The 21,876-nt window shown below is 30.7% G+C and overlaps 1 protein-coding gene across 1 annotated transcript in view; it reads right to left on the bottom strand.

The window, feature by feature from the left end:
- Positions 1–1,730: 1,730 nt before the first annotated feature.
- The window catches only part of LOC116029902, a 23,073-nt gene continuing 2,927 nt past the window's right edge, over positions 1,731–21,876 (bottom strand). The window contains exons 2-8 of the mRNA XM_031271949.1: positions 15,822–16,737; positions 13,022–15,781; positions 2,855–2,979; positions 2,692–2,779; positions 2,443–2,575; positions 2,077–2,355; positions 1,731–1,976 (exon numbers count right to left, since the gene is read on the bottom strand). Coding sequence (XP_031127809.1) covers positions 1,731–1,976; positions 2,077–2,355; positions 2,443–2,575; positions 2,692–2,779; positions 2,855–2,979; positions 13,022–15,781; positions 15,822–16,737 — 4,547 coding nt within the window. The remainder of the gene's footprint in view (positions 1,977–2,076; positions 2,356–2,442; positions 2,576–2,691; positions 2,780–2,854; positions 2,980–13,021; positions 15,782–15,821; positions 16,738–21,876) is intronic.

Here is a 21,876-nt window from a genome sequence, read left to right as displayed (position 1 = left end):
ATTATGCATTTCATGTTTTGTCATTTGCAGAACTTTCTAAGTGGATGAGCATTGAAAGGTGCCTTGATAAGCTTATTGATGTAAAGCCTGGTGATGACCGAATAGGATTATTGGTTGTTGTTGGTCTTCTCAACACCTCACAGCAATCTGGATACTTTAAAATCCCTCAAACTTTGAATTTTCAGGTTTGTCAGGACTCAGGTTCTACCTGAGTATTTTCCTGATTACAGGGTAAATAACTTTTTGATTTTAATTACATAGGTATTTTGACCATGATAATCTTAAGAGCATACCATAGAACCTGTTTTCCTCTATCTAGTCTGCGTTACTGCCTATTAAACTATTTTTTCTTCTAAAATTTCAGGAATACCCTCCTGGTCTTAAACTTGTGCCAATGGGAAGTAGAACTGCAAAGCCTTTTCTCACAAAAAATTTAATTGTGCTTGTACCTGAGAGGAATCATGATGTATGCTCTGATGATAACCTTACTGCTCATAGAGAAGCACTGATAGTAGATCCGGGTTGCAAGTCAGCTTTCTATGAAGAGGTATCATATTAAATTGAAGTTCTGTATACTTCTTTTAATTATATCAACTTCAGGTCACAGTGGGGATGCCAATGTATCAATTTCTTTACCTTTATTCATTTGATTGTGACTTTGTTTGAATTTATGTCCTGATAGACTTAAATGTGCACCCACAATTATGAAATGACTGAAATATTCCATGTGGAAATCTACAACAGATTTTAGCCTTTTTTCTTTCTGAATAAATGTATTGTCACAGAATAATATTAGACCTAACCAAATTAGTTCCGACTCACCCTCCATCAGGACAGATGACCTGTTAGGCCTCAGGGTCATGGGGGAGATGTAGAGAAACTAAGAAAGTGTAAGCATGATTGAGGCAGTCATGGTTACTATTACCTTAGTTTGATTCTGGTAGAGAAAAGTAAGGCTGTTTTTGTTTACAGTTGAGAATATAAAGGTTGTTTGGAATGGTTTGCTTAAAAATCACTCTAGTTTGTCATATCATTTGAAATTTACTCTTGCTGGTTCATAACTTCATATCATGTGTGTATATGTCTTTATGTCTATGTATATGGCTGTCTCTTAATGGTTTATGTTATTTGACCATGTAGTTCTGAGGCTGATGATCATTGGATGGGTGTGCAAAGAGATGTATCCAAACCATCATCTAAAACATACTTTCCCAGGTTAGTCTAAGAGACTTTTTAAATCTTTTTCCAGTAACGAAAATTCAAAATAGTTTTCAAGTTTGTGAGGTTACTCCTACATTAATGATTCAAATTACTACTTAACCTGCAGTTTTAAAACACACAAATAGGGGGGAAAACAATCAAGAATGACGAAATAATCTATTTCATACCGTGTATAAGCTAACAATTATGCCAAAGTTTAAAGCCTAACAGAATAAACCATCTGTTAAGCATTTACTCCACTTAAACAAAGAAAAATAGAATCGTAGTCTAATGGTGTGGAAATACGAAATTAATTTTCAGGCTCAATCTTAGGCATCTTCATACCCTTTAAAGATGATGCGTAATCTACATTTGATCTCTTTAAAGGCAGCTGCTCAGGAGTGCTTTCATCAACCAAGATGACTTCTGGGAGTGACGAAGATGTAACTTCCAAGGGTGGTATAAGCTGGATGAAACTAATTATTAAGAAAAAGGTGGAAAAAATATTATTGAAGGAGGTAGAAACATGTTTAATGAGCTTGTTCTAAATTGTCATTCAACTCAGTTTCATCACCAAGCTCCCTAACCATGGTTTCTTCATCACCTTTATTGAGTAGTTTGGCTTGATGTGTCTGTATGATTGATTCATCTTTGTTCACTCCAAGCACGGTAAAAGCAGCATCACCACTATATTTAAATTGCTCCTTTTTTGTGACAATCCTAAACATCATTGTCTTCCCAATCAAGTCTTCAATTTCATTGGGCATGCAATCATCCTAGGTCAACCAAAATAGAAAAAAAAAAAATTATGCATGGGGCAATATTAATACATTCAATACCGAATAGTTGATTGCTAAGATATATGAATTCACGTACTTCAGAATACTTTTTCAATAACTCGCTAGCAGTAACTCCTAATAGTGTCGAGGAAACATTGTCCCAAAGTAGAAGATGGCCATCCTGGTCGTCATCCAAGACAAAAACCACTAATTTGTACTTAATTATTCCGTCTACGCGTTGTTTATCGCATGCCTTACAGTACATTTTGTCCGTATATTCTTCAAGCTTCTTCCCACACCTCTTATCCTCACAGGCCTTGAAGTACCATTCTTGTTTTATGTCTAGAATTTCTCCAAGTACCCAAAATTCTCCGACCTAAAAATTAATTGCACAATACATGAGAAATATAATGAGTAGCTTTTAAAATGATTTCAATAAAAACTATAAACGTGTGATTTGTACCTTCTTGTTGTCATAAATTTCCTTTAAAGGAGTAATTGTGACATTTTCACTCGATAGAGCTTCCAATGATCCAGATCCAGTCATTCTTGAACTTGAGCTTATACTTCGTATTAGAGTCAAGAATCTAGGCATACTAATTTAAACAAATTACCCGAAATCATCAAACATGTTTGAAATAGAATATGATACCGACTGGACAAAATTGAACTGACTCATGACTAAAAAAAAAAAATTGAACTGACACAATACCTCTCCCTGAAATTGAGGAACTCAGGGCATTCATAGTTGAATAGAATCTTTGTTGCGGTGTAGGAACTGGATATCCTAACATCACCATCTAATATGATAAACAATTTTAAATAGTTATAATCGAATCAAACAAATTTATGACTGCTATTGGGTAATTACTTACCCTTATTCACCCATGCTCTACACAGTTGTAGTATAACAATCAGTGGTTCTGCTAAATCAACATTATAGTAAGGCAAGACAGAATCCACATGCTCCTCCCATAGGGTAACAGTGAGCCGACTACCCCTGAGCAGTGAAAACAACAATGAGCATGATGATGCCTAAATTTATACTTAAAAAAATCAAGAAAGGTTATCCAAACAAACACATACCGAGAGTCTTCAATGACAAAATCAATCAACCTTTGAGGATTTGAATTAACTTGGACAACTTTTTGCTCAATAATGGAAACAACACGTCCAATCAAATATGCAAAAACAAACAAAAGATTTGAAATAAAGGACCTTTTGTATCCTATATTGCCAAACTAAAATTTATATATTCTGTAGCAACTAAATATTTAAAGTATTAATAAGGATGCATGTATATTTAATAGTATTTTGGTTTGATAAAATGTTTCTTGACAAAAGATTTAAAGGAGAATTTACCAATTAGCAGATTGCTATCCACTCCTCCGGGAGCCTTCAATGATCCAAAATCCTTGAATTTGAACATGTGTTTGGGAAAGGCAGATTCATCTAGATCGGAAGCAGTAATCAAAGTCTGGTGGTTCGCTTTCATCATATACTTATGCTCGCATGACTTAAACTTCATGCGATACGTTTGCACAATGAAATTGTGAATATCATACACTTCCCCTTCCTTCAAGAGTTTCTTGAATTTAACCACAAACTCTTTAGGGATTTGTAAATGGATACAAGTTCCCTGAAGAAAGAAAAAAAAAAAAAAAAAAAGAATATCGTAATGCACTCACGATATAGACACAGTCTTTTCTCTCTAATTCATATGCACTTTTAAACTTAATAACATTTACCTGGGAGTCATGGAGTAAGCACTTTAGTGTTTGTTGGTTGATTGTGGAATGTGAATATTCCCTTGACAAATAACAACGCATTAGCCGAAGTCTAATACAACTTCTTCTCATCTTGGGGGATAGGTCGGAAGCAGAGACAAAAACAGACCCCATTAATGAAAGAACAATATTGCGTGACAATATCGTTTTACTATTTTGATTTCTGTGAGGAGGGAGACAATGCAAATTGAATATTTTGATTTCTGTGAGGAGGGAGACAATGCAAATTGAATTATGTATTTATAGGGAGTATTATAACAATGTTTTAATCCTATTATATTTCGAAAAAACCTCTAAATTCTTACTACTAATACGATTGTAATGATTTCGTGTTTTAACAGGATTTGTAATGTAGGAGGAAGTGCTGCAACGCAATAGTATTATAGTTTTAATATTATTCTAGTTTTCATATTATTTTATTGTTAACCTCTAAATTCCTACTACTAATACGATTGTAATGATTTCGTGTTTTAACAGGATTTGTAATGTAGGAGGGATTGTAATGATTTCGTGTTTTAACAGGATTTGTAATGTAGGAGGAAGTGCTGCAACGCAATAGTATTATAGTTTTAATATTATTCCAGTTTTCATATTATTTTATTGTTTAAATTATTTTAATGTATAGGATTTGTAGTGCAGGAGGAAGTGCTGCAACGCAATAGTATTCTAGTTTTAATATTATTCTAGCTAGTTTTAATATTATTCTAGTTTTCATATTATTTTATTGTTTCAATTATTTTAATGTATAGGATTTGTAGTGCAGGAGGAAGTGCTGCGTTCGAAATCCTATTCTAGTTTTAATATTATTCTAGTTTCAATTTTAATATTATTTTATTGTTTTAATTGTTTTAATGTACAATACTTTGGGCGGGAAATATGATTTCGTTTTGGAGGATGTTGTTATTATATATATATATATATATAGATGATCTAATTTCATATACTTGTAATCAAATATTAAATGTCCAATTAGAGTTATGGGAGAATTTTAGAAGAAATGTATAGTATGTATTATTAATTTTTTATGAATTATAATTATCTTTTATCATCTTGAAATATTGGACTAAACTTTCCAGATAACTGGCCTTCATGTTCAAAGCCATGTAGTAAACATTTCTCTTCCGTCTTTCTATTTTGACTGTCTTTAATTTCCTTTATAAGTTTGAGCTTACTATTGCTCTATATATCTTATTGGACAAGTCATTTTCTTCCATTAAATAAAATTAATTTTCTTTAATATTTTTTCTAACTTTTAATTAAATAAAATAAAATACATTTTTTTGAAATAATAAAAAAATACATATTAATATTATACTTAGTGGAGTACGTTGTAGGAACTTTAAATATTTCAAAATAATGTCTAATTAAATAAAATTAGTTTGAAAGTTTTTAAAAATACATTGTAAAGTTCTTATAATAAAATTTGTTTTCTTTAATGTTGTCACAAAGTGTTTAACTAAATAAAATAGGAAGCATATTAATAAAAGTGTTAAGAGTAAAATGTTTTGTTTCCACATGTTTAATTTCTTAAATAAAATAAAATAAACATTGATAAACAAATGTTATAACAGTAGAGGGAATAAAACTTTAAAATTTTATATAAATTACTAATGCTTCCTACCAAAATGATTAATTGTGAATATATAACTAAAAGTCCGAAAACACTTTTTGCCAAAAAAAAGAAGAAGAAAGAACTGCTAATTATTATTATTATTATTATTATTATTATTATTATTATTATTTATTATTATTATTATTTTCGTCAGATCACAATTGTTTGTTTTGAGCATATCTTAATTATATGAGTCACTTTTAAACGCGTATCATACTAATATTAATTTCTGATACTACTGGGATAGCCCAATTAAGGAGTCCACTAAGATGTTTTCAACAAAAGAAAAAGGAGTGCCCTAAGACAATCCAATTAAGGAGCAAAGTACTCGTCAAAAAATCCGGCCTCCTTTTTACTTTAATTTAGATGACCTTATGTTAGAATTAGAATTAAGTCAATATTATTTATGAATTGTTGATAGTATCACACAAGAAAGCAGTAGTAATGATTCATGCATATATGATAAGTCACAATTCTTTCATTATAGGGGTTTTTAATAAAATTAAAAAAAAAACTAATTTGGCACTTTATATATTGCACTACTAAATCTATCATTCTCCTGCATGATTCCTTTTGTGGTTTGGTTCTTCCATCCTCATCATACATTGGTATTTTGAACATTAGTTAGTTACATTGCTTCACAATTTGTAAAAACATTCTAAAAAAAATGCCCTAAAATATAATGGTAGAAAATATATACTTTTTAATAGTTAACTAAAGTTTTTTATGGATTATTATAATCTATTTTATATGAAATATGAAATATTGGAGAAAATCAAAATACAAAAGACATTCATGTTAATGTGTTATTAGCAGTAAGTGTTACTGTGAAAGAGGAGTACTTGCCAAGTGTAGGGTAAAGCTTAATAGCTCAGTTGATTAGAGCGTTTTGCTAATACTAAAATTCTAACTCATTTAAAGATTAACTTAGAGTTTTCTAATCATATTAAAATTATTAAACATAATAACTCACTAATATTATATAAACCCTTGTCAAATCGGAGATAAGCTTCTTCAATCATTCTTCAAGCTATTCGGGTATAATAATATAATTAATCATGTCGATAGCCATCTTCCAAATACTTCGGTATTTCTTAAGACTTTCCTTTCAAAATGGCAGCAACATACCTTTTTTTGAGACTGTGGATTCCCGCATGATACACTTCTGGTATGTTAGGGGATAGGCTGAATATTTATTTGAGAAGGGTTTATTTGACTTAATTATACCACGTTTAAAAAGCATTCTGGGTGAGTTTGAGCTCCATGACCTTTTTCCTTTGAATCAAAATTGATTCAAATCAAGTAGAGCGTTAAGTTCACTTGGAATATTGGGAATACATTAATAGGTTTTAGTTAATATATATATATATATATATATATATATATATATATATATATATATTAAATATATATATTATACACTAGTAAAATAAATAAAATAAATTTAGTCAAGGAAATATTGATTTTATTTAACCCGAGGTTGGATGGGTTATGATGGATTGGTTAAAAATAGGCATTAGAATAGGGAGACCCTATTTATGGTAGCTTGGAAGGTGTGGTTAAAAATATGCATAAGAATAGGGAGAACACCCTATTTATGGTAGCTTGGAAGGCATTTGTGGCCTTTATGGTAGCTTGGAAGGCATAAAAATAGGAATAAGCATTTGTCAACCCTAATGACAAAATTAGAGAATCATAGTGGCCGGGTATGGGAGACGGTTTTCTTTTCATGTATTTGAATTTGATGATAACTTGCTAAGTCCATTTTAATAAAAATTTAAATCACTGTCATATTGAAAAATTATTACAAATCGTTATTGCATTAGTGCCTCATAAGTCATAATCCACACAAAACATCTTATCTTTCTTCTTAGGTAGCAGGGAAACATATATCTCTAGCCATTATATTGTGAAACATTTCTTCGGATTGTGTTCAAACATTCACATCAAAATATTATGATGCAACTAATTAATATTGAAAATGAAATTCATGAGAAATAAACCATGAATGATATCATGAGAAATAGCCCTCCAAAATAGAAGAGATATGAGTTTCTTTTTATGAGAAAAACCTGTTATATCATGAGAAATAGCCCTCCAAAATAGAAGAGATATGAGTTTCGATCTTTTCATGAGAAAAACCTGCTATAAAATCCTTAATTGTGAAACTTTCAAACCGGTCATTAAAGTGTTATTCAAATAATTATTATTAAAGAGAAAAATTAATTTTAAAAAATACTGCCACATTTAACTGAACATATAGATTTAAGAAAGTATATTTAATATATTAACTAAAGAATTAATATTTTCAATGATACTTTGAGTATTGTGCTATTAGAGTAAACGTCCTCCAAGTATAAAATGACTAGCAAATGTCTTCCTAGTATCAAAAAGTTGCCACCCGTAGTCTTTTGTGAAAGTGCGTGGCGTTAAATTGAAGGGTAAGTGGCGTTAAATTGAAGGGTAAATTGAGTGTATCCAACCAAAGTCATAAATGTAACGCCACTTTCATGCCTTTGCTAACGCAAGACCACACGTAGTCATTTTTTATACTCGAAGGACATTTGCTGGTCACTTTTTGATACTAAAAGACGTTTGCGGTTCATTTTATACCTAGAGGATGTTTGCTGTAATAGCACAATACTTGAAAGACCATTGGAGGTATTAATTCATTAACTAAATTATATATTTGTACTTTTTCTTATACTATTTTTGGGATGGAGTACTATTTACGTTTAATATTAAATATGTAAAATGAATTATGGATAGTATCAGATCGACAAGAAAAAAAAAGGACTTGTCATGCATGATAAGTTGATAACTGACAATTCATGCGATCGAAAAGATTTTACTTTTTTTTTTTCTTTTTTTCTTTTCGCACTCTATATATTGCATTATATCTATCCTACTTGTAATTAAATACTAAAACTTTTGTTTTCAAAAAAAAGAAAAAATACTAAAAATTTTAATTAGGTAGTGTTACCCTAGGAATGAAAATTTAGTAGAGAGATGTAAATTTGTTATGAGGTACAATTATATATTTTATCATCTTGAAATATTGGAGAAAACCGAAATATTATATAATTTTGATCGTGGGCTGAAGCAACTGGTAGCCTAATGGAGGTTGGGATAATTTCATACGCAATCACAATTTGCAAATGCTCGGATTTGTTCGAATTTATTGGTATTTTTTTCAAATCTCTTTCGATTCATTTATATTGGTATCCGTACTATTTGAAAATCACGATTATATTCCCGATAATGACTATAACTTTCAATTTCATTCCTCTGTGTTGGTACGATGGCTCTGCGATTAACATCTCACCGGCCCCCCAAACTATTTGGACGATGGTGGGCCGCTAGACTGCTTGAGGCCTAGCATATATAATCTTGGCAAGTTTCTTTATCCGTCAACAAATAATTCCTTTTTGAGTTTCTCTTAAATTTGTTCATAATTTAAAAGTTATTTATTTTTGTCGACTCACATTTAAAAATTGTCATTTTATTCAATCATCTACCTTGTAGCCTCAAAAGTTGAATAAATTGTGAACTTCCTGAAACATTATCATTATAGGAAGAGTTTTAAATGTAGGGATAAAAGAGTGAGCGTTTGGTAAGCCTGTAAGAATATATATGAAAAATCGTCGTTTACTTCATTTGTCTGTTTTTTCATTTTCAATTTTTCATTTTCGCAAGTTTTTCTTCTTCATTCCTTCAATTTTCCATTTCTCCATTGCTCCAGTTTTTCATTTCTATAATTTTCTATTGTATTAAATACAATAATCTCATATAGTATTTGTACATTACTACAACAAAAATGATAACAAGAATAATAATAAGAAGAAGAAGAATTTAATAATAATAATAATAATAAGAATAATTTTCTATTTTATTAATTAATTAAATACAATCATCCCATATACTATTTGTACATTTCAACAACAACAACAACAATATATTGGGGGAGGGAAATGGGAATACAGCCTACACGGGAACACGCACAGCACGCACTTTGATATGATCCTTCAACCTCAGTACAACTACTGTTCATACATGTTGTGCCATTTCTTCATTTAGAGAATGTTGATTCTCATTCCTCCAAACTTTTATAAGAAATGAAAGAATAGAGATGAGATTAAAATTGGAAGAATAAATTTAGTAAACAAATTTTAAAAAATTTCTTTTTTCATTTCTTCAATTCTCTCTTTTTTTTTTTTTTTTTTTTTTTTGAAAAATCCTCCATCTTTTTCGAGTTGATAATTGACAATTTTCCCTAAGAAAGAAAAAGAAACTAGTGCAACATCCATTTTCTTTGTCTCTCTATTCGTAAGGAATATAATATATCCATTTGTGGAAAATATGAAAATTGAAAACATAATCAATTTTTTTTAAACATTAACCGGACTTTTCGTCAGAGGGAATTAATTACAATTTTATTTGCACCTAATTCTCACAGAATTCTAAAAGCAAGCAAATTACTTCATTTGGTGGGAAGGAATTACAATTCTACGGAATTGAAATTCTCTCATTTTCATGGAACTAGAATCACATGCACCCCTTCGTATTTCAATGCCATGGATTTTAGGAAGAAAAAAATTACTTTGAGGCAAAACTACCCCTCTTTTTTTAAACCTAAATTGATGTTTGGCCTCTCTTTTGATTATAGCGTGTCTTCTTCTTCTAATTGAGAGTGTTGCAAAAACCCTGCCTAAGCATTGATTAATCGGTGCTTAGGCGCTAAGCGCCGGCTGGACGCCTGGCGTATCACCATAATCAGTGGTCTAGGTGGCCGACTAGACCGCCTAAGTACTGGCTAGGCCTCTTAGGCGCCAGCTAGGTCTCCTAGTCGACATTTTTTTGAGCAGAATAATACTAAATTGTTCGAACGACTCTAGATGTTTTTAGGTTAATATTTAATATTTTAGTATTAACTATTAAAGTATTAAATAGTGTATAATTATTAGTATTAAAAAAACTTAAAAATTTTAAAAAATTTTAAAAAATAAAAAATAAAATAATATAATATAATATATGGGCGCCTAGGCGCTAGGCGCCCCTAGAAGTCTGAGGAGCGCCTAGCGATTTCTTCAACCACGCATGCTTTCAATACATAATGTCAACCAATAAGTCAACCTTAATCAAATATGTTTCTCAAAACTCCTATTATCTATTTTATTGCTTTCGTTATGCAATTCTAGAGTTTATTTACGGCGTGTTACATAAATTTCTAAAACCAATTTTTGGGGGCCTAATTTAAAAAAAAATAAAATTATGTATAGTTCAATATTTTTATACTTGATAAATATTTTTTTAAAATTTATATATTGATCTTAATTGCAAGTGAAAATAAAATTTTAGAAGTAATTGACATCGAAAATTGGGTGAATAAATTTGTATTTAAATATATGCATAGAAATGTCACTATTTTTAAATTACATTTGAAATGTATTTTTTTTTCTTTGTTGAATTTTATGCATTATATTTAGACAAAAAAAAATTATTACTTTTTCACTTTTGTCATAAAATACAATAATTTGAAGTCTATATGAATATGGATTCAATTACTTTAGTTATTGAGATTTTCTAGATCTTCTAGACTTCTATCTTTATATTTCATATGTCTTTTTGGATTATGTTTCTTACTTGATATTTCTTTGTATATTATAGTTAAATCTAAATGTTAAAAATTCTCTCTTCTCCTATGTTATTGTCTCTTTATTATTATCTTTGTATTTTTTGTTTTACTTTATTATTATATTAAATTAGATTTCATCTCGAAACAAAAACATTTAAGGTTCAAATTAAAATATTAGACAAAGTCTCTATTTTTAATGGAACTGCCCTGATGGTGATGGTGATGATGATGATGATGATGTTGATGCTGATGATGATAGCTGTGATGAGTGGGTATGCAATTAAAATTGGATGGGAAAAATATGAGATACCTATGGTAATAGCATAACTACTCTTAGGGTGTGTTTGGAAACCTGAAAAATGATTTCTGGAAATCATTTTCCAGGTTTGTGGTATTCGGAAAGGGCAAGGAAAACAAGGTCAAAGGAAAATAGCAAATCAGTCAATGGAAAATGAGTCTAATTTGGAGGAAAATGACTTCCCCTTTTCTTTGGGGGGAAGTCATTTTCCAATCTTCTCACGCCTTTCACAATTTCACGCCTCTCACGCCTTTCACAGTTTCACGCCTCTGCTTCGCTTCTCACTGCTTCGCCATTGCATCTCACTATCCTCTTCATCTGCTCTCTCCATTTGGCTTCCAACGTCTCTTCTTCTTCCCATCATCAAGGTATTTTTCTTTCTCTTTTTTATGGTGATTATTTTGTATTTTTGGATTGTATAGATGGATAATAATCATGTACGTACTGCTGTGATGAGTGCATCAAGTGCACACCTGATGTTTGTTATTTTCAATTGTAATACTTTGGTTAGTTATTTTGGTATTTTATTAGTCACTAGTATTTTCGCCCGTGCGTTGCACGGAATGGATTTGTTATAATATTTAAAGAATATTTGGATCAATATACAATTATATATATTATAACATCGAATATTATATAGCGCAATTGATGAAATTGATTGGATCGATTATGTTTTCTGATGTTTTCCTTTGAATTAGAACAAATAATTGTCCAATTACCCGGGCGTGGATAAATTTTTTTTTATTATATATTGAGATAATAAAAATAAAGATGAAATTATAAAAAATTCTAATATTGAACGTGTACATTTATTTGATTATAAGATTAGTACAAAAATATTACTCAATTAATTGAATAATATATGACTTGTTTGTCTAAAATTATCTTAAAAAGATCTATAAGTAATATGACTTATATAATTATATTATGACTTATATAATTATATTATTACTAAAATAAATATGAGAAAATGAGAAATAAATTAATTGTAATTATTATAAAAATAAATTCAACGACCAATGCTTAACTTAATTATCATAATAATTATTAGGCAATTATTATTAGTCAATTACAGTAATATATGTGTAATTATACTTTTATACTTTAAGTATATTCATTTTCCCCATATTGCATTTAGTTTTATCTTCCTCCTCCATATTTGAATGAATTAATTTTGATTATTATAAAAATCTAACAACCCATGTTCAATTAATTTTTTTTAAAGTTTAAATAACTTAGAGTTTTCAAAAGGAAAGTATAATTAACTATTAAAGTTTTTAAATAATTTTCAGTCAATTAGTAATATCCTTTTCTTTTCCCGATAAATGATTTTACTTTTATTAATAGTGTTGATACGTGAGTATACATATTATCAATTTATAGATATTAGTTAATTTCTATTTAAATTTTCTTAACAAATAAGCTTTATTAATTATTTGACCAATAAAATATTTCATTAATTGACTACAAAAGTTTAGGCGGGGAATGAAATAGGAGGATTTTTTTTTTTGAAAACCATAAGGTAAGATATATTAATGCAAAAGCATAGAAATAGCGTCAGGAGGGACTACGTCCCAGTACAAAATCTCAAAAAACGAAAAAGCCGAAGAGGCTAGAGTATGAGCAACAACGTTTACTGATCTGGTAATCAAACTAATCTAGCATTGGTCAAAAGTGGCCATTAAAACCTTGCAATTTTCCATAGCATACCCAACGTACGAACGGAAGGATGACTGCGGCGATGATAGGCCTGAACGTAATTGGGAGCAATCCGTGAAGAGCTGGATGTGCGACACCCCCCTTTGGCGTAACCATGCTAAAGCTTCGCTGCAAGCTGCTGTTTCTGCCATCAATGGAGAGCTGCAACCTTGGAGAGGTCCTGCACAAGCTGCGAGAAACTCCCCAGTGGGCGCAAACAACACAGCGCCGAATGACGCTGCCCTGGTACTGGACTGATAACCTGCATCGACATAGCATCTCTGCTGCTGAGGATGGACCTCCATCTCCGGTGGCTGGGCCACGGGCAGTGGCTGAGAGACAGTAGCATGCCGACTGTCGTGGACTGTTCTCCAGGTTCGCAGGGCCGAACTGGCTTGCCGTAGCACCTTCTTCGGGGTCGGCAAATAACAATCCCAAATCGCCGTATTTCTTGCCCTCCAAATGGAATATAAAACTGCCACAACAAGATCCAATTTATCCTCAGGCAAAGCAATCATCACATTTGTAAACCACATATCAAAGGTGTCACCCGTAATGGATGATAAAGGCAAAGTAGACTCATTCGTCCAAACTAATTGAGAAAAGTCACATGAAACAAGAGCATGCATAACATCTTCATGTGCACCACCACATTTAGGGCATGAAGGATCCACCTCAACCCTCCTTATAAGTAAATTTGTGGTTACAGGGAGGATATCATTGATAGCTCTCCATAGGAAAGTCTTCCACTTTGGGGGCACCTTAAGTTTCCAAAGGGGGATCCACCTATCAAAATGAGTTGGGATGTGTTCTTGTTCCCCTACTAGTGCCTTGTAGCCACTTTTTACTGTATAGCAACCTCTTGGGTCACCATACCAATACCAAGAATCCTGATAGCCTGGGGAGATTGGGATGTTGCTGATACGACTCACATCCTCAGGGAGGAAAATATCTGTCAGAATTGAGTGATCCCAAGAATTAGTGGTTTCATCCACTAGGCCAGAAACCAGCGAGCCTTCTAGAGTAGGGGGCATTGGAGTATGAACCATAGGATTTGGGTCATCAGGGAGCCAGGGATGACCCCAGATCAATGTAGACTTCCCATCTCCTATTCTTCTTCTCACACCCCTACAAACCATATCATGTGCAGCCATGATACTCCACCAACAATAACTCGGGCATGAACCTAAGTTAGCTTCAATAAAAGAGGTCCGCGGAAAATACCTTGCCTTGTATATCCTAGCCACCAAAGACTGTGGCTTAGTCAGGAATCTCCAGGCTTGCTTCCCCAACATTGCCAGGTTAAAAGCTTGTAAATCTTTGAAACCAAGACCCCCAAATTTCTTTGGCACACACAAGCGATCCCAGGCTTTCCAGTGAATCCTTCTATCATTCCCAGAATCCCACCAATACCTATTCATAGTCCTTTGAATTGATTGACATGATGATGTAGGTAGTAAAAACACACTCATTGAAAAGGTGGGCATTGCCTGAGCCACAGTTTTCAACAAAACCTCTTTACCAGCCTGTGACAAGAGCTTCTTATTCCATGAACCCACCCTTTGACGGATTTTATCCTCAATATATGAAAGGGCAGCCTTTCTGTTTCTTCCTACAAAAGCTGGCAACCCCAAGTACTTCCCGAAATTTGGCGCCTGAACCACACCCAGGACTTGCGCCACTTCCTCCCGTATATCCTCCGTGGTGTTTCTGCTAAAACAGACACTAGACTTATGCAAATTTACAGCCTGACCGGATAAGCCTTCGTATACTTGCAAACATTGCTTGATGACATTTGCTTCTTGAGAATTTGCTCTGAAGAATAACAAGCTATCATCTGCAAAAAATAAGTGTGATATAGGGGGAGCACCCCTTGCAACTCTATAGCCATGGATTGAACCCTCTAATTGTGCCTTCTGGAGGAGTAAAGAGAGTCCTTCTGCACAAATAATGAAAAGATATGGGGAGAGGGGATCACCCTGTCTCAGGCCTCGAGTTGGGATAACCTGACCACTACTGAGACCATTAATTAAGAAATTATAGGAAACAGTAGTCACACAAAGCATTATTAACTTAATCCACCGCTCTGCAAAACCCAGGGCATGTAACATATTATGTAAAAAAGACCACTCCATCCGATCATACGCCTTTGCCATATCAAGATTTAAAGCCCCCCACCCTACTGAACCACTCTGCTTCCTGTTCAGATAGTGTCCAATTTCTGCTGCCACCAAGATATTATCCGTGATCAGCCTGTCAGGAATAAAAGCACTCTGCGACTCCGATATGATGTTCCCCAACAGATGTTTCATTCTGTTAGCCAACACCTTTGCCATAATCTTGTATACTACATTGCACAGTGCAATGGGCCTGAGATCAGAGACAGTCTCAGGCACACTCTTCTTGGGGATGAGAACTACATTGGTATCATTCAGAGAATCCGGAAAGGTGCAAGTATTCAAACAATTAATCACAAATGCGGACACATCGGCTCCCACCACATCCCAGTATTGTTGGTAGAACCCTGGGTTCATACCATTAGGTCCTGGTGCTTTGTCAGGGAACATAGAAAAAAGTGCAGCCTTTACCTCATCATGATCAAACGGACGAAGCAGGGCCTCATTATCCTCCTGCGTGATTTTGGGCATCACAGAAGCATAAAATTGATCCGTGGTTGTCGAACCGTTTGATCGAAAAATATCATTATAATAAGCTAGCACCACAGTATTGAGGGGATCACCCTCAACCCAAACACCATCAGCATTCTTAAGCCTAGATAACAAATTTTTCTTTTTTACGTGCAGAGGCATACCTGTGATAGAAACGTGTATTAGTGTCTGCACCCTTCAGCCAATGTTGTTTAGCACGCTGCCTCCAAAAGACTTCTTCTTGGGCCTCCAAACGAACCAACTGGTCCTCTAAGTGTCGGAACTCAGCCAGTGAAGCTGGGTCCCTACGTTCTCGCATAGTCAATTGACTCCTCCGCAGGTGTTTGATTTGTTCTCCAAACTTGTGGAAGTGATCCCCTCCCCAAGCCATCAACTTGTCACCACATAGCTTTAGACAGCCCAAAAGTCCTTTCGTCCTCCCAAGTTGCCAGGCAGACTCCACAACACCCCTACAACCATCATCTAACAACCAGGCCATCTCAAATTTAAAACTCCGGCTGCCACCATGAATCCTTGTACCTCCGTCACGGAAACATAGGTGCAAAGCTGAATGATCCGATGACCGCATGAGAATATTATCCACTACTGCACTCGGTTGTAGGGTACACCAACTATCAGTTGCCAGAACCTTATCCAATCTCTCCTCCCTCCACCCTTCCGTACCTCTCCTCCTTTCCCACGTGAACCGGTAACCTCGCATAGGTAGTTGTACCAGCCCACATGCATCAACAGCCTCACCAAAACCACGTAATAACGCATCAGGATTTGGATTACCCCCACGCTTCTCGGACTGGTATAAGAGGTCATTGAAATCCCCTAATACCACCCAAGGAAGAGAAGATCTCCCAGCTAGGGATTGAAGTAACTCCCATGACTCCCTCCTCCTGTTGCGCTCGGGAAACCCGTAGAAACATGTTATCCGCCACGGTGCCGAACAAGAAACTTTAACTATCACATCAACATGATTCTTTGAATAACTCAACAAACTTGCAGTGCTATTTTTCCGCCACAACAAAGCCAGACCTCCACTTAAACCAGTATTGTCAACATAAAACAATCCTTCAAAGCCCAATTTCACACAATCTTATAGAATATAGATTACGATCTTTTTATATTTTAAATCAATTAGTAATATCATTTTTCTCGGAATAATGGTCAAATAAACCACTGAACTACACACAAAACTGCAATTAGGCTATCGAACTCAAAAAGAATGCAATTGGATTCCTGAACTATATAAACTCATGCAATTAAGTACAAATTGACATGTTTTCAAAAAAAAAAAAATCCAAATTGACATGTTTACCTACGATTGTGATGACATGGTGGTTACTAATTTTAAAATAAACTTTTAAAATAATTTTAATTAAAATAATTAAATAATAATAATAATAATAATAAAATTAAAAAAAAAACAGACGTTTCCAGCAGTTTTTCTATTTTTTTAATTTTTCTTTTAATTATTAGTGCCGATTGTTATGTGTAAATTAATATCAGGCAACCTTATCTAGGAAAAATGAAAAGAATTACGTAGTAATATTTACCTAATTTTCGTTCCATTTTTAATTGATGATGTAGAATATTATTATTGAAATATTTTCGTTTCATTTTTAATTTCCGTTCCTTTTTTAATTTATCTTTAATATTGTTTATAATATGCCTTTATTATTTATGATGTAGAATGTTTTCCTTTTTTAATTAAATTGCAATGATATGACCATTTCCTTTTTCATTTTAGTTAATTATGGATATTTTTTTTATTTACAGTCAATTATTAATATTCATTTCCTTTTATATATTCAATCAATTAGTAACATCAGATTCATTTTTAGTCGATTTTTTTTTTATTTTCAGTTAATTAGTCAATTAGAATAATAGATCCACTGGTATTTTTACCTAATTTCTGTTCTATTTTTAATTAATGATGTAGAATATTATTATTGAAATATTTTCATTCTATTTTTAATTTACCTTTACTATTGTTTAAAATTTAAAATATGCCTTTACTATTCTTATGTTTTTATATATAGTATAGATTAATATTATGCTAATTATGACGTCCATGTATTATGAATAAGTATGGTAATTAAGGAGTATATATTATAATTAAAAAATAATGTATATTTTAATTTCGTTTAATTATGGACGTAATATGTGTATGTTTAATTTTCTTTAATTTTATCCGTAATATATATGTGTATGTTTAATTTTCTTTAATTATGTCCGTAATATGTGTACCATTAATTTCTTTAATTGATTAGATAAAATTACGGCAAGTATAAAAAACCGTTTAATAAAAGTATAATGTTTGAACTAATTTCTCAATGACCATAATTATTAAGATTTTATTCCAAAGTAACCATTAGCATAATTTTATATGTGTAATAATCTGTGAATTGAAATAATTTACATAATTGTATGGACGTAATAATATGTGAATTAGCATAATAATACGTGAATTGAAATAATTATCATAATTTTGTTAATCTCCTCTAATTATGGATGTAATATGTGTATTATCAATTTCGTTAACTGATTTGATAAAATTTATATTACGAACAACAATATTAATTCATTTGTTGTCATAATTTTTAAGATTTTATTCAAAAGTAATCAAATGAAATGCACGGGTAATTGACTTTATCTGAAGTAAAAATATATAAAATTATCGTAAGAATGAAATCTCTATGTTTAATGACCATAATAAATTTAGATGTTAAATATAGTGTAATTACCACGGATTATTTAGATGGTAAATAGTATATGGTAATTACCTATATAGATTAGCATATTAAACGGATTAACATATGGAACAATGTTATAAAAAAGGAAGGAAGCCTTTTAGATAAAATATATTAGGAATAATATCAATTAAATAAAATATCATAGGAATTTCTCAATTCTATATTTATAATTACCTTTATAAACAGATTTAATAGGAAAATTTAGTTACAAACTTATATTAAGAGTTATGGATTATTATTATTATATTATTATTATTATTAGGAAAATTATATTAAGAATTTTAGATTATTATTACTACGGAGTATTATTATTATTATTATTATTATTATTATTATTATTATTATTATATTAACATAATAGATTTTAAATCGAGGCTACAAAATTTAATATTATTATTTCATTTATTCAAGTATAGTAATCACCATTTTTTAACTAATAAGTGTGAATTAGTATTGTGCAATTAATGATAAAGATTAATAATAATTGGAATCAACAATCAATGATACAATGACCCATGTTTAGCTTCCAATGCACCATTTTTTATAAAATGAAGAATTGAAATGGTAAAAAGAACAATTGGAATGAATAATTGAGGATTTATTCAAGTATAGTAACCACCATTTTTACCAAATTACATAAGCATCCGTAAATGCGGAAGATCAAGATTGCAAATTCTACAATATATAGATGAGCATCCGTAGATTGCTAGTTATTTTGCACAATACAACTAAAAGGATGGATAGTTAAATAAGGTATTATCATTCAAAATCTTGTAATACAAAGTTACAATACAATGTGTTTTCATTAGAAATTACCAACCAAAGTAATGTGATTAAAATATATAATTATAGAAAACATTTGATTGTTCACTACAATCACTCTGAAAATTGTAATTTTACATACGTGATACGCCCATGGCAAAATTGGCCTAGCTACTTGAAACCTTATCAGCAAAAATTAAAACATATTGAGCTGTTAAAATCAAACTAAATCACAGTACTACAAAATACTCTATGAAATGCAGACTACACCATAAGGATCTCCAACATGCATAATGAATCAACTAAAAATTAAATCATACCGCATACCATAACAATTGTACGCGTGTTAAAGTTCGATCTTCGACTTCGTAGAATTACAGATTATAGATCTTTAACTAATAGTGAGAGCACAGATATTGGTACGTTGTGAGAGAAGAGTCATTTCTCATCATTATATAGTGGAGGATAAACATAATATGGAAGATTTTTCAAAAGGAAAGTATAATTAATTTTAATTTTATGTAAATATAGATGATTGACATGTAAAAATTTTACTACAATATTATATAATTTTTTCATTCTAATATAGTTAATTACATGTCAATTATATAAATATATATAGATATATAGATATAGATATAGATTATCATATCACTAACTACCAATCATCAATTAATTAATTAATATCAACATCAATCTATATAAATATAAATATTAATATATAACTATATTACCATATCACTAATCACCAATCACCAATTAATTAATTAATATTAATATATATATATATATATATATATATATATATATATATATATATATTAATTAATTAATNATTCAAAAGTAATCAAATGAAATGCACGGGTAATTGACTTTATCTGAAGTAAAAATATATAAAATTATCGTAAGAATGAAATCTCTATGTTTAATGACCATAATAAATTTAGATGTTAAATATAGTGTAATTACCACGGATTATTTAGATGGTAAATAGTATATGGTAATTACCTATATAGATTAGCATATTAAACGGATTAACATATGGAACAATGTTATAAAAAAGGAAGGAAGCCTTTTAGATAAAATATATTAGGAATAATATCAATTAAATAAAATATCATAGGAATTTCTCAATTCTATATTTATAATTACCTTTATAAACAGATTTAATAGGAAAATTTAGTTACAAACTTATATTAAGAGTTATGGATTATTATTATTATATTATTATTATTATTAGGAAAATTATATTAAGAATTTTAGATTATTATTACTACGGAGTATTATTATTATTATTATTATTATTATTATTATTATTATTATTATATTAACATAATAGATTTTAAATCGAGGCTACAAAATTTAATATTATTATTTCATTTATTCAAGTATAGTAATCACCATTTTTTAACTAATAAGTGTGAATTAGTATTGTGCAATTAATGATAAAGATTAATAATAATTGGAATCAACAATCAATGATACAATGACCCATGTTTAGCTTCCAATGCACCATTTTTTATAAAATGAAGAATTGAAATGGTAAAAAGAACAATTGGAATGAATAATTGAGGATTTATTCAAGTATAGTAACCACCATTTTTACCAAATTACATAAGCATCCGTAAATGCGGAAGATCAAGATTGCAAATTCTACAATATATAGATGAGCATCCGTAGATTGCTAGTTATTTTGCACAATACAACTAAAAGGATGGATAGTTAAATAAGGTATTATCATTCAAAATCTTGTAATACAAAGTTACAATACAATGTGTTTTCATTAGAAATTACCAACCAAAGTAATGTGATTAAAATATATAATTATAGAAAACATTTGATTGTTCACTACAATCACTCTGAAAATTGTAATTTTACATACGTGATACGCCCATGGCAAAATTGGCCTAGCTACTTGAAACCTTATCAGCAAAAATTAAAACATATTGAGCTGTTAAAATCAAACTAAATCACAGTACTACAAAATACTCTATGAAATGCAGACTACACCATAAGGATCTCCAACATGCATAATGAATCAACTAAAAATTAAATCATACCGCATACCATAACAATTGTACGCGTGTTAAAGTTCGATCTTCGACTTCGTAGAATTACAGATTATAGATCTTTAACTAATAGTGAGAGCACAGATATTGGTACGTTGTGAGAGAAGAGTCATTTCTCATCATTATATAGTGGAGGATAAACATAATATGGAAGATTTTTCAAAAGGAAAGTATAATTAATTTTAATTTTATGTAAATATAGATGATTGACATGTAAAAATTTTACTACAATATTATATAATTTTTTCATTCTAATATAGTTAATTACATGTCAATTATATAAATATATATAGATATATAGATATAGATATAGATTATCATATCACTAACTACCAATCATCAATTAATTAATTAATATCAACATCAATCTATATAAATATAAATATTAATATATAACTATATTACCATATCACTAATCACCAATCACCAATTAATTAATTAATATTAATATATATATATATATATATATATATATATATATATATATATATATTAATTAATTAATATTAATATATAACAATATTACCATATCACTAATTCTTTTTTAAAATAATCACCAATTAATTAATTAATATTAGTATATATTAATATATTATATATTAATATATTAATATTAAGGATAA

Source organism: Ipomoea triloba, chromosome 9 (assembly GCF_003576645.1).
Source record: "Ipomoea triloba cultivar NCNSP0323 chromosome 9, ASM357664v1".
Taxonomy (NCBI): Eukaryota; Viridiplantae; Streptophyta; class Magnoliopsida; order Solanales; family Convolvulaceae; genus Ipomoea; species Ipomoea triloba.
The sequence above is the reverse complement of the archived record's forward strand: the minus strand, read 5'-3'. Positions and strand labels throughout refer to the sequence as shown.